Genomic DNA, 14,611 nt, shown 5'->3' with positions numbered 1-14,611 from the left:
ACAGTCAAGTTACAAACAGACTTAAAGGGATAGTTCACCCAAAAATGAAAATTCTCTCATCGTTTACTCACACTCATGACATCCCAGGTGTGTATGACTTTCTTTCTTCACCAGAACACATTTGAAGAAAAATAGTAAAATATCTCAGCTCAGTATGTCCTTAAAATGTAAATGAATGAAGATTTCTCTTTTGAAGCTCCAGAAATCACAGACTCCAGCAGTTAAATGAACGTCTTCTAAAGTGACACGATTGCTTTTGGTGCAAAAAAGATCAATATTTAAGTACTTTTTTTTAACTCTAAATCATGCTTCCGGTGAGCAGCGATATGCGCATGTGACGTAATCGTGTTGGCATTTGAAACACACGAGAAGTGACGCGTGTTTACAAGCGTGGAGGAGGAACGCTGTGCAGTAGTTTGGTTGGTTTTGGTTTAGATCTGTTTCTTTACTCACAATAGTGCTTTTGTGTGCTTATCCTGGATGTCTCAACCGAGTGGAGAACCCGAGATCACGTCTGTAACATGGAAACGCGAATATGTCACATGAGAGACTGCTTGGACTCCACCCTCTTGTGAAGTGTTGGATTATAGTGAAAAAGTACTTAAATTTGTATCTTTTTTCGCAACAACTTTAGAAGACATTAACCGCTGGAGTCGTATGGATGACATTTAGGCTGACTGTCTGTGATTTTTGGAGCTTCAAAAGAGAAATCTCCATTCACTTGCATTTTAAGGACCTAATGAGCTGAGCTGGCAAGAGAGGCATTGCCAACCTAGATTTACCTCGAGTCCCACAGGAACTTCTGATGCCCCCGCCTCGACTGATAGTGTAACGATCAACATTGACCCACCAATGATGGCATCCTAGTACCAGCCCTGGTAAAATCTGTGTTTTCTGTCAGTGTTGTCTGATAAGCATTTTCAGCTGCATGCTGGAATGTGACAACTGGTGGTGATAATAGTCGTATGAAAACACAGATTCAGGTCATGCCCGGGTTTGCCTGTTCATGTGTTTGTGCTGACTGGAGGTAAATAAGGATAAATGGTGTGAAAGCACTGAATTGTTAAAGTGGGTCAGAACAGTTGTTTAACAGGTCATCAGGGGTCATATTGGGAATGGACCATTGTTTTATGCAGATTTGTATGCAGTGTTAATGTCATCTTGTAAAACCCTTAATAGTAATTCTTTTGAAATATGTTGACCATTGACTGCATGGAACTGTATTTGAAGCATTCTGACATTGTAGAAAATACACTGATGTCAAGTTGACATATCTTTTAACTGTCAGTCGCTGGTTCTGTTAACTTTTTCTGCAGCCTTGCTTTCATTTTTCTCATTTGTTTTCTCCATTTCAATACAGAGTTCAAAGACATGAACCAAACTAACCAGCTCTGAGATCAATTACAATGTCACAAACTATGATTTAAAGTAAAAACTTGAAAATCAAATCAAAAAGGTACAAGAAAACTAGGAATGAATGAACAACTCATCCCAAAAAGCATTGCAAATGATTTAAATCAAATCAGTCTGGGTTCATCTGTCTTTTTCATGTATGTTTCATTCTTTAATGCTACAACATCACTTATTATATTCTCTCGCAGCCAGACTTTTCACGAGCATAAACGGCACCTGTCTGACATGTACAGCAACCAAGTGTCTTTAGGGTTGTTTTATGTCAAATCAACCAAATTTTCAACCAACTTCCAAGGCTGAAATGTTTGATTATGTTAATAATTTTTCTGAAGAAATATAAATGTATAAAATTCAGAAAATCCAAGTAACAGCCTAGTAATGCCCTAGCAACCACCCAGAACACCTTAGCAACCAAACAGAAACAGCCTAGCAGCAATACAACAGTTTTGCATGGGCAAGCACCACTCATGTTTGTTCAGTAAATGTAATGTTTGATTTTAAAATATTTTTTCCCATCCAGGAAAAGTGTAAACATTGTGTATCTGTGACGCTTTTAAATCCTTGCCCTGTTTGTTTGTGCAGCCAAACAGCAACACTGACTAAACCAATGGCGTGAGTTTGGGGCGAGACTAGGGCTGGGTGATAAAATGATATCGATATTTATCGGGAAAAAAATTATTTGATATTGATGACAAACTTTAAAGTAATTTTCGCTATTTAGCTTATGTTCTACGTCTAGATGATCAGATCAGGTGCGTGTCGCTAAAAACACAAGCAGTCCGGCAAAGTTATACACACAACTAGCTAACTGAATCACAGTCATGAAATCAGCTGGTTACGAAATATTTGCCAGCTAGCGGCTACCTCGCCCTGCTGTCATGGAAACCGGCAACGAGGCTAGGTAACCTCAAGCTATCTGACTAAAATGATATCTGTATATACCGAACAAGACAGCACTGAAAATGCAAAATAGCTATCAAATAAACACAACATCAACACCATTGCTGTTTATTTATTTACTATTTAGTTATTCGTTTTTTCATGATCCAAAGCACTGTCATGTCCGCTAACTTGTTGACGCAGGCAAGAAAGTATTTAATAAGTAGGCTTCTTCTCGTGAAGTTTATTGACGGTTGGCAATCCAGCTCATGATTCATTACCGCCATCGAGCTGGAGTGTGGAGCTTCACAAAAAGTGTTTCAGTGGAGTCATACATCCACTAAAGATGATGAAATTGGAGAAATTTAATCAAAAAGAGATCACACAACTTATGAAGAATTAAATCCTAAACTGAGTATACTTCTTGGACTTTAAATTAAAAACTAGCTTACCCTGAGGAGTTTACACAAGTTATGTCTAACAAACATATCAAATGCATTTCCTCCCCCATTAATGATATGAAATGTATATTGTGATAAATATCAATATTGAATGAAAAAATGTTGTGATCATATTTTTGGCAATATCACCCAGACCTAGGCAGGACTCTGTCTGTTTGTGTGACAAATGTAAGACAGTTGTTTGGTAAACCAATATTGAAAACATTATTTATGCAATTACGTATGGTGACACTAATGGCACAGAAATGACACTTCATCTTAGTTATATTCTGATCCTCCATACTTCTACTAGATTACTTCACACATATAATTATATAATTAATATAATTTTTATATAATTTTATTTATTTATCACACATTATACATTTGCACCTATACAGTGAAATTTATTTTTTTCCACATATCCCAGCTAAGCTGGGGTCAGAGTGCAGGGTCAGCCATGATAAGGTGCCCCTGGAGCAGATAGGGTCAGGGGCCTTGTTCTATGTCAACCACTTGATATTGAGTAAGCTTTATCACAGTGATGACAGACGTCCAGTCATTACATGTCTATAGACTTCTGTAACTGCAGTTTACCAGCAGTTACACGTCAACTCAGGCACATCCAAAATACTGCGGCGTTCCTGTTTGAGCCCAGGAACTTCTATCATGTTACACTTCTGTTCTGATCTCTACATTGACTACCAGTATCTGCCAAAATTCAACTCAAGATAATGTTACTGCAATACACTGCTGCCAACAACCTGTTTAACCCCATCTCTCCACAGGAAGTCTTAACACTCATTTACTTGCATTTCTTCTTGCTTTTTGAATTCTAGCTTAGTATGTGTAAGCACATTCAGCTGTGTCCAGCTAGTTGCCACTTGCGTTATATGTGTAATTAGAAGTTACTTTGGTAAGAAGTAGGGCTGCAACTAACGATTATTTTGCTAATCGAATAATCTAACAATTATTAGAATGATAATTCGACTATTCGGCCGATTATTGCAACGATTAATCATTAGCTCATAACCGATTATTCAGCTTGTGCCCCAACTTAAAAGGTTGTATTAAACATGCTTACTAACAATAAAGAGGACAAAATCATCTTTTAAAAATACCTCTAAATGACATTCACTGAATTAAAGGGAAAAAATACTTTTTATTATGTTTAATTCAGTAAAGAAATTCACTGCAAAAAATCCTATTATCATCAAGTGTTTTTGTCTTGTTTTCCATTTAAAATTGTATCTTGTTTTAAGGATTTTTAGACATTTACTTGAGAAGCAACATATAAGATATTTAGCCTTGCTTTAAGAGAATGTATCTTAAATATAAGTGTATTTTGTATAGAAGTGTATTTTTTCACTTGGTTATACTTCTGCAAGTGCAGTAAAGACAAATATTCTTATATTCAAGATCTATTCTCTTAAATATCTTATATGCTGCTTCAGAGGTGAATTCATCTTTTTTAAAGGATTTTTAGATATTTGAAAATATTTGGATTTTTAATATTATATTTAACAATTTTTTCTTCTGCAGTATAGCTGCTAAAGTAAATGTACGTTGTTTTAAAGGAGTTTTAGATATTTATATTAGAAAACAAGCCAAAACAAAAACAAATCAAAAACGTATTTTGTTGCAGTGTATAATGGGGTGAAGACTACCCTCTCTCACCTTTCTGTTCACTTCAATCCATCTTTAACTCACAAAAAAACAAACTCTCTCTTATTAATAAAGCTGCATATTGACAATTTTCTTCATGATAAGAAATACACAGAGACACATATATTATGATTCAATAAGTGGCGAGTCATCATGTTATAATCTAGCTGCATTAAATGTGTGCGCTCAAGGGATGAGCGTCCCTGTGACAGAGTGTGCATCAGCCGGGTGCAGTTTCAATCTCTCCCCCTTAGATCAGGACATTCACACAACTCATAGAAGAGGCACTGACAGCACAGAGAAAAGCCAGTTTCGGAGATTGTAGTTACTTACATGATCTACTTCTTTATTATTTTAACTTTAATAAAAGCTATGACACATTAAATATAACTTTTAAAGATGTAACGCCGGGCAAATGGCGGTTCTGGCTTACTTTGTGCCATAGGCGAGATCCGACGTGGCGCCCCCCCTTAACTTCCCAACCCCTAATCACTTCTAAAGACATGGATTAAACCACTGGAGTCTTATGGATTACTTTTATGCTGCCTTCATGTGCTTTTTGGAGCTTCAAGTTTCTGGCCAACATTCACTTGCATTGTATGAACCTACTGAGCTGAAATATTCTTCTAAAAATCTTCATTTGTGTTCTGCTAAAGAAAGCAAGCCATGTTTCTGGAATGGCATGAGGGTGAGTAAATTATGAGAGAATTTTCATTTTTGGGTATAACTAGACAATGAATATAGAAATGACCCCTGCAGCAGCGAACCCCCATGTGATGCTGGCGAAGATGGGGGTGCAAGATAAGACGGAGGCCTTACTGGAGCTCTGAGCACACGGCCCAATCTCTGGAATGGCCGCAGGTGCAATGGGCAGTCCACCTCCTACCGCTGCTGATCAGGGAGGCCCAACTCATGGCCCAACAACTCCTGATCGACAACCTCCTGATGTACCCTGAGCTGGAGAAAGCCATTGTGCAGCAGGTCGGCCATAGTCCCGAAGAGCATCGCCGCGGTTCTGAACCCTGATGCTGAGCGAAGTCAGCCGCCCATTTGCCTTCGTTCAACAGCTCCGCGACACAGTGGATGCTGGCCGAGGAGCCCAGCGACATCGGGTCGTCATCAATCTCATGGTACTGGAACAATTCGTTGCCAAACTACCAAAAGGAACTGTGGAGTGGGTCCAGTGCCACCGACCGGTGTCACTGGATGAAGCAGTGCAGTTGGCAGAGGACCATTTAGTTGGTGTGGGCATGAGGTTTGGGCCGGTCTGTTGGAGTTGTGGGGAGCCGGGACACATCCACGAACAGTGCCCGGTGATGGAGGTGGGGACGGTGATCCGGGTCCCTGACACTCCACAGGCCGCCCCCAAACGAGCCGGGACGTACTAAATACCCGTGAGTATTGGGGGGGTGCATACCAAGCCTTGGTGGATTCAGGTTGTAACCAAACCTCTATTCATCAATGCTTGGTTCAAAATGGGGCATTAGATTCAAATAATCGGGGGAAGGTGAAGTGTGTGCATGGGTTATTTACGATTATCCTGCAGTGACCGTCACTACATTGAGGCCGTGGTTTCTGCCTCACCCATCCACTAATTTTGGGCACGAATTGGCTTTTCCCGAATTGTTAAAGGGGTTGTGCGTGGATGGGTCCTGTAATACAGTGGGACAGTGTGGGGTGTGCAATGCGCTGACGGAGGAGGAGGAAGAGGGCCCTGGCTCCGCAGCTCTGCGTCAGGAAGACCTTCACAAAGCAATAATGAAATTCAATACATTCTTGACCTGAGAGCAAAACTCCACACACTGGGGCATCAAGGAGAATTTGCTTCAGGCACAAGAACAACAGTCCCGGCTGTATAACAGGGGAGCTCGGCTACGGGAATTTGCACCAGGAGAAAAAGTACTTGTATTACTGCCCACATTGAGCTCTAAATTACTCGCAATGTGGCAAGGGCCCTTTGAGGTCACACAGCGAGTTGGGCAAGTCGATTATGAGGTAGTACGTACGGATAGGGGCAGGCTCGTCAAATTTACCACCTCAACCTACTAAAACCATGGAGAGAGGCAGTCCCCGTATATGTGGCGACGGTAGTTCCAGAGAGGGAGGAGCTCGGCCCGGAGCTGAGTCTAAATGCCAATCAGTTCACCCCGGTCCCTTGCGGAGACCATCTCTCACCGTCACAATGTATGGAGGTTGCCAGGTTGCAAAATAATTTCTCTGATGTGTTCTCACCTCTCCCCGGCTGCACTTACCCGAACACAAGAAACAAGGAGTATGGGAAGAATTAAAGGCCATGCTCAATATGGGCATAATAGAAGAATCCCACAGTGACTGGGCCAGCCTGGTGGTTCTGGTACCTAAGAGTGATGGCACTGTCCGGTTCTGTGTGGATTATAGAAAGGTCAATGCGGTGTCGAAATTTGATGCTTATCCAATGCCTCGTATTGACGAACTGCTCGATCGGTTGGGCTCGGCTCACTTATTAGACACTGGATTTGACAAAAGGATATTGGCAGATCCCCCTAATGCCAATGTCCTGTGATAAAACGGCCTTCTCCACACCGTTTGGATTACACCAGTTTGTGATCCTTCCGTTCGGTTTGTTTGGAGCCCCGGCTTTTCAGCATCTTATGGACCGAGTCCTCAGACTGCACGCTGCGTATGCCGCTGCTTATTTGGATGATATCATTATTTACAGTAATGAGTGGCAATGGCATATGCAGCATCTGAGGGCGGTTCTGAGGTCGCTGCGATGAGCGGGGCTCACAGCAAACCCGAAGTAGTATGCAATTGGATGGGTGGAGGTACAGTATCTGGGGTTCAACTTGGGTCACGGGCCGGTGCCACCTCAAATTGATAAAAACGCAGTGATCGCGACCTGCCCGAGACCCAAGGCCAAAAAGGAGGCAAGACAGTTTCTGGGGCTGGCCGGCTACTTTTGAAGGTTTGTGCCTAATCTTTCTGACGTCACCAGCCCGCTGACTGATCTCACTATAAAGGGAGCCCCAGACCTGGTGCAGTGGATGGAGTTGTGCCAACAAGCTTTCACACAGGTAAAAGCAGCACTTTGTGGAGGGCCGCTTCTGCATTCCCCTGATTTCTCTCTCCCTTTTGTTTTATAGACGGTTGCATCGGACAGGGGGCTGGGTGCTGTTATGTCCCAAGAAATGGAGGGGGAGGAGCGCCTGGTGCTGTACATTAGTCGAAAGCTTTCTATGAGAGAGACGAAGTACAGCACCATAGAGAAGGAGTGTTTGGCCATAAAAGTGGGCAGTCCTCAATCTCCGCTACTATTTGTTGGGACGAGCATTCACCCTCTGTTCGGACCACGCCCCGCTCCAATGGCTGAAGGATGCCAACACCCAGATCACCCATTGGTATCTGGCACTCCAGCCATTTAAGTTCGAGGTGATCCACAGATCGGGGGCACAGATGGCTGTCATGAACTTCCTCTCCAGAAAAGGGGGGGAGTGGGCAGTCCGGACGGTTCTCCCAGCCTGAGTCAGGCGGTGGGGGTATGTGGAGGTGAGGCCGTGGTCGAGCACCCGACTGGGGAGAGAGAAAGCGGTAAGGACATCCACCTGAGATGAATTGTGACAAATTACCATCTCTATGTTCACAGTGAGAGTCGGGGCAGATAAAAAGACGGCCAGTTCACAGAGAGAGCAGAGAGACAGACAAACCAGAGTCTTCGTGTCTGTCCCCTGAGAGAGAGCCTTGTGTTGTGTGAAGCTAAAAAGCAGACTGTTTATTTGAGTGATGCTGGAAAGCCGTCTTGTGTTTTGAGTGAAGCTGTACAGCGATTGCTGGTTATTTGTGGATAAAACAGACTCGCGTGAACTGTGGAGACTGGTTCCCGCTTCTTCCTTTATCTGCCCAACCCGAACCTTTGTTACAATCCATACCACACTTTTCCAATTATCTGTTGTCCAATATCTGTTTCTTTGCCCACTCTAACCTTTTCTTTTTGTTTTTCTGTTTAAAAAGTGGCTTTTTCTTTGAAATTCTTCCCATAAGGCCTGCACCCCTGAGTCTACTCTTTACTGTTGTACATGAAACTGGTGTTGAGCAGATAGAATTCAATGAAGCTGTCAGCTGAGGACATGCGAGGCATCTATTTCTCAAACTAAAGACTCTGATGTACTTATCCTCTTGTTTAGTTGTACATCTGGCCTTCCACATCTCTTTCTGTCCTTGTTAGAGCCAGTTGTCCTTTGTTTTTGAAGACTGCAGTGTACACCTTTGGATGAAATCTTCAGTTTTTTGGCAATTTCAAGCATTGTATAGCCTTCATTCCTCAAAACAATGATATACTGATGAGTTTCTAGAGAAAGCTGTTTCTTTTTGCCATTTTTGACCTAATATTGACCTTAAGACATGCCAGTCTATTGCATACTGTGACAACTCAAAAACAAACACAAAGACAATGTTAAGCTTCATTTAACGAACCAAATAGCTTTCAACTGTGTTTGATATAATGGCAAGTGATTTTCTAATACCACTTTAGCAATTTAGCATGATTACTCAAGGATAAGGTGTTGGAGTGATGGCCGCTGTCTAGATTTGATCAAAAATGACTTTTTTCAAACAGTGATGGTGCAGTTTTTTTTTACATCAGTAATGTCCTGACCATACTTTGTGATCAGTTGAATGCCACTTTGGTGAATTAAAGTATCAATTTCCTTCCGAAGCAGCAAAATCTGTACATTATTCCAAACTTTTGGCTGCCAGTGTATAATTTTATATATACTATATGGCAAATTATATTAACATGTACATTATAGATACAGAACTTAAATACTTACAGATTGCTGCTTGTGCTATTACACATAATTCCTAATTTCAAATGTAACCCTCCCCTCCTAGTTTTCATTGATCAAAATCATCAAAGACTTTGTCAAATCTGCCCAGCAATCACATGGTTGATACTTATTTTCACGGTGTACATATACTGTTGATTATGGTTATCTTGTGTTTGTTCAGAATGTAAGAATGCATTATGAACATCTATAATCCTAAACATATAGAGCCTTTTAGGCTGAGTAGCCTGTCAAGAACAACTCGGGGCACCTTTCCCCCATAGCGATCTTGCAAGCTCTGTGCGGGGGCAGGGTGGCATGATTTGGGGCACCTCTCTCCCATCGCGATCTTGCAAGCTCAGGGCAGGGTAGCATGATTTGGGGCACCTTTCACCCATCGCGAGCCAGAGGTAGGATGGCACAATTCGGGGCACCTTTCTCCTATCGCGAACTGTGCAGGGACGATCAATCAGGTACCCAGTCGTTCCACCACAGAGAGCATTGCCGCCCTAGGCGCCTGCCTATATCGCCTATGCCAGTATCCGATACTGACACCGGGGTGTTTCCTTTAAAGACGCAAGTTTTGCTTCAGCGGAGCGGCAGCTCCAGCTCCACTTATTCCACAATGAGAGTGCTTCTGTATTTACTTATTTTGTATTTTTGCATTATAATTCCCTCATACTTTGTGATCTACATCACCTGAAGCTGTTTGGAAAGTTTAGAGCGCATCTTCCTCTCCTCAGTCAGGTGAGAGCTGCAGTGCTGTTCTCACATGTCATTAGAGTTTAATGTGATCTCATGTTACGTTAAATGAGATCAAACAACTATCCGACAACAAAATTTCAAAAAAAAAATTTGTCTGCGTTGTCCATAATGTCGACTAATCGTTTCAGCCCTAGTAAGAAGCTGTGTCCCAAATGACATACTATACACTTTTTTACTACATGGAACCATTTGCTGTTTAACAGAAGTGACGTTTCAAACATGTGATATGCTGTCGCTAGCTTGAACTGAGGTAGGCTAGCTACCTCAGTTGAACTGAGGTAGCTAGCCTACCTCAGTTCAACACTTGTGGGGTGATGGTAAAGCATTCAACTCACATTTGTAAGGTGCGGTCTTCACTGATGTTTTGCTAGTTGCTACATTCTGCATTATTTACAATTGTTTTGTCAAACCAGTATCGCGGCCATGTAACTCCACCCCTTCTGCTACGTACGGCAAACCGTGAGCAGTAAGTGCATTTAGTGTCCAACATTCCACAGTGCATTATCTGGGTACTTACAGCACAAATCTTTTTGTTGCATTTTTAGTGTTAACATTCTGCTCGCACTTCTTACACTACAAAATGAAGTAAAATAGCGATTTGAAAGAACATGCAAACATGCAAAATAATGAAGGTACATGTAAAATAGCATGGCATGTCTTCTGGTGTGTTAGTCACAGTCTTTCTTGAATAGTTCAACCAAAAATGAAATTTCTGCAATTATTTTCCTCATTGGTTCTTATGAAGGGATGTTTGGTCACAAAGAGAACAACTTGATTTTAGCATTTTATGAATGATTTGATTCGAAAGTGAATAACGACTTCATTTTCATTATCACAACTTTAATTTCCTTCAATTTCATATTTCTGTTAATTTCATTTATTTAATGACTTGTGTTTTATTACACTAAGTGATCGTAATGCTTCAGAAGACTTGGAATATAGTGCACGAGTCACATTGATTTCTTTTACCTTTTTTGAGCTTGACAGACCAGTCACAATTCACATTTCATTTCATACACACTAAATGTTCATTCTACTTCAATTCAGATACAGAAAGAATTCAAGCACATATGGATACACACCTGAAGTTCACACCAGGCCACCTCCACCCAGGTGTCTGTGTCCAGACCCTTGTAGACCGTCTTGAAGGAGCCACGGCCGATCTCGATGTCAAACTTGAGAAAGCGTCCTCCTGGAGAGGTGGCAACAGCCTCCATCTCTGCCTCTTCCTCATTCTCCTCGCTGGCCGCCTTAATGCTAGTCTTAACTCCATCCAACACGTCCATTTTGAGGTCCGTTCTCTCTTTCTCCTCATCGGCGCTGGTGCCGTCTGGGTCTTTCTGGCTCTTGGTGCTTGAACCTTCTTGTAAACCAGATCGGACCCCCAGAGTTCGATCCAATATTGTCCATAGGTTGATGCTGAGCATCTTATTCCGCTCGTCGCATTCCGGAATGCAATTGTCCACCGGGTGCTCGTCGTTGTCACTGAACCACAGACTTCTGTGAATGAACCTGTTCCGGGCATCCACTGGGTGTTTGGATGAAGGGTATGAGCTCGGGTCACTGCCCCCCTGCACCAGGGCCGTGCTCTCCAGTTTATTCACGTAACCCTCACTGATGGTCTCGTAGATATTCACCTTCAGATCACACTGCGAGTTGGGCACTGATGAAGCGCAGCAGTCGGGTTTGGGCTCCATGTTGTCGGGTGTAAATCACACGTATATTGGTGCTGTTCGTGACTGAACCACAGCGGAGCGGCAACACTGACACACTTCCCCAAACATGAGCTATATTACATGACTTCTTATCTGTGGGAATACAACATATATATCATAATGACATTTATTTAAGGGTAATGCAGTTTAGGTTATTTGAGGTGATTTAGGTCAGTCAGGGCTCCAGACTGTGACTAAAATGGTCGCAAATGCGACCAAAAATAATTGATTGCACAATTATTTAAACTCTAGTCACCCTTGGCGACAGTCAGAGTGTGTGCGTTCATATGCGGTTTTGTCAGATATCATCTTGTGAATTATTGAATACATCTTTAGAGCACACACTTGCGGCTTTATAATTAAAATTCCTGTATTATGTACCACTTTTTTAATGTTCTGGTAATTGTTGATTGGGATTGGAGTAGCACAATAAACTGCAAACTTTTGGATTGCAAAGTGATTCTATTGGCTGAATGAACTTTTAAAATCCTATGCAATGGCTGTATGATTCACATTGTCTTGTAAATATGACAAATAATAACTTTTAACTTGGAGGTCATATCTTATTAGTAAACTAAAACTATGCAAGATGAAATAAAAAAATTTCCGTTCCATTTTCTACAGTTAGCCCATAGGCTAACAGGTTAGCCTATTAGCTTAGCTTCTTCTCCTCGTCATTTTCAGCGCTTTTCTCCACATTGTCGCCACATAGCAAATGGCAGTATGTTTATAATTACCAGAACTTTTAAGTTGCTTTTTAACATTGCTTTAAGTTGCTTTTAATAACTGTACAAATGTCAGAATTTGGTTTGGGTGTCGGTGTTTTGTTGCTGCAGGACTCAAAATAAACAACAAACATATGTGGCATTCAACTCATGAGAGGCTAAGACTCAGTCCACTTTAATCAGGATTAACTTGTGAAAGCATCTTTTTCTCTATGTTTTGGCCAGCCGTCCGCACTAAGGCATTTTTGTCAAGCAAATACTGAGCTTTTCGAAAACGCTCTCACAAGTGGATACATTTGAAAAAACTCTCTTCGCGTTGTAGTGTGGACATGGAAACGGAGTTGTTTGAAAAGGATGATGTATTTGTTGTCATGTGATCCATTCAACCCAAAACAGTCAGGATGGCAGCCCATGTTGTAGCAGTGTTGTTGTGCCTGATTTGCACTTGCGTTGTTAAAGATAAATGTTTCTTTGAACAACCTACACATTGCATTTCTTCAAAGGCAATGGGAAGTTTTTGGGAATTGCTGTCCGGCAGCTGAACACAAGGACAACTGCGTTTCAGAGTATGTTTTATTCACGTGTGCAGTAAGAGAATTTAAGCATTTTCAGACAATTAAATTTTGGAAACGTTTGAAAACAGCATTGTGGATGGAGAATGTTTCGAAACAAAAACATCTTTTTAAAACTGATCCAGATTAATGTGGACATAGTCTAAAGCACTTCATTGGTTATTTGAAGGGGGTGTAACTTGTAGTCGTGCAGGACTCAGACAGACCCATCTCAGTTTTTGGGTGGAACTGCTGTGCGCTGAACAAGTACAACACGGACGCCTTTAATGGTTGTGCTCTGTCACCATGTCAACAGCTGTGTCTCGTTCCGAAGGCTGCGTGCTAGGTAGGACACGTCCTTTGAAGGCTGCAGTATACCGAGTGTCCTCCTTTAAACAAGCCTTGTTTAAACGAGATGGCCTTTGTAGGACAAATGGAAACGGAACGTAACATAGTTGCTATGACAGCACGCCACTCTTTAACAAGCGTGAGTGCTTTGAGTGAGAAGGGAACAAAGTCCCTCTGGAAGGGAATGTATGCAGCCACAATATATATTCTGCACCCATCTACTGAGGTACTTCAACTTGGGAATTAACATTACTTGCGTTTGAACATCATATTTACGGGCAAATTGGCGTAATTTTACTTAGACATTTCCGTTGAAGCAAAGAATTGTGGGTTGTGAGTGCCCACGAAGGATACACCTCATGCATCCTCTGAATAACGTCGCATTTGAAGGCTGCATTCGAAGTGTCCTACTCGCTTTTCGGAAAGGAGACAGCTTCAATGACGTATGCAGCCGACAAATGCGACTGACAAATGCGACCTCCGGAGGACGAATCCTTCCAAACGAGACACAGCCAGAAACTGCTTCTCCCTCTGAAAGCATTTAGACACACTCCTCCAGGATAGGGGAAAATGGGGTGGCGCACGCCGTGAGCTGGGCTCCATGGGAGTTGTGGGCCCCTGGGCCCCTGTAAGCCCGTGTCATCAACCCATGCATTATTTCGGACAATGATGTGGCTTTGTTGTGTAGTCATTGTCAAGTGTCATACTTACTGCTATATTATATATGAGAAAGTTAATAAATGGCTTTTATTGACATAATATTTTAGTTTTTCCTTCTATTTCATTTAATTAGATCAGATACAGTTGTTAGAGGGGGATTTTAAGATGACATATAACGGTCATGTTACAATGTGCCCCTAACCCGTTACAACAAACCCTGCCTACGGGGCACATGGTAACATTTCACGTTCCTTTTTTTTAAGGGATATGGCGAAAACAGTATACACTGTATTTATGACACAAGTCCACATATTTGTACCAGACGTGTAAAATTAATGAGATAAAAGAAAATTACTTTGAATCCCAAGTGCATTTACACAAATTTAAGTTCAGTAGTTCGTATGTTAATGTAATCTTGTGTTGAAGCAGTAAACGTATTTGGCTTGCTGTCCGTATACTGGAGGGCTCGGAGATCGAGACTCGACTCGAGTCCTGATTACCCCCAAAAAGGCATTAAGATGAAAGAACAGTACCATGATTATGGCAGGGTGTATTTAGAACAGCAAGCCAGCAACAATTCTATTTGGCAAATTGGCTTGGTGGATGCTTCTGAATTGTTTTTCCCCAAATAAATTTGTACAGAGGGAGTGC

At 41.8% G+C, this 14,611-nt stretch overlaps 1 protein-coding gene across 1 annotated transcript in view; it reads right to left on the bottom strand.

The window, feature by feature from the left end:
• Window positions 1-14,611, bottom strand: part of LOC127424035 (serine/threonine-protein kinase WNK2-like) — a 119,049-nt gene that overhangs the window by 101,073 nt on the left and 3,365 nt on the right. Inside the window, exon 2 of the mRNA XM_051668818.1 lies at window positions 11,044-11,769. Within this exon, the coding sequence (XP_051524778.1) occupies window positions 11,044-11,658 (615 nt within the window). The 5' untranslated portion in view covers window positions 11,659-11,769. The remainder of the gene's footprint in view (window positions 1-11,043; window positions 11,770-14,611) is intronic.

This window comes from Myxocyprinus asiaticus, chromosome 33 (assembly GCF_019703515.2).
Source record: "Myxocyprinus asiaticus isolate MX2 ecotype Aquarium Trade chromosome 33, UBuf_Myxa_2, whole genome shotgun sequence".
Classification (NCBI taxonomy): Eukaryota; Metazoa; Chordata; class Actinopteri; order Cypriniformes; family Catostomidae; genus Myxocyprinus; species Myxocyprinus asiaticus.
The sequence above is the reverse complement of the archived record's forward strand: the minus strand, read 5'-3'. Positions and strand labels throughout refer to the sequence as shown.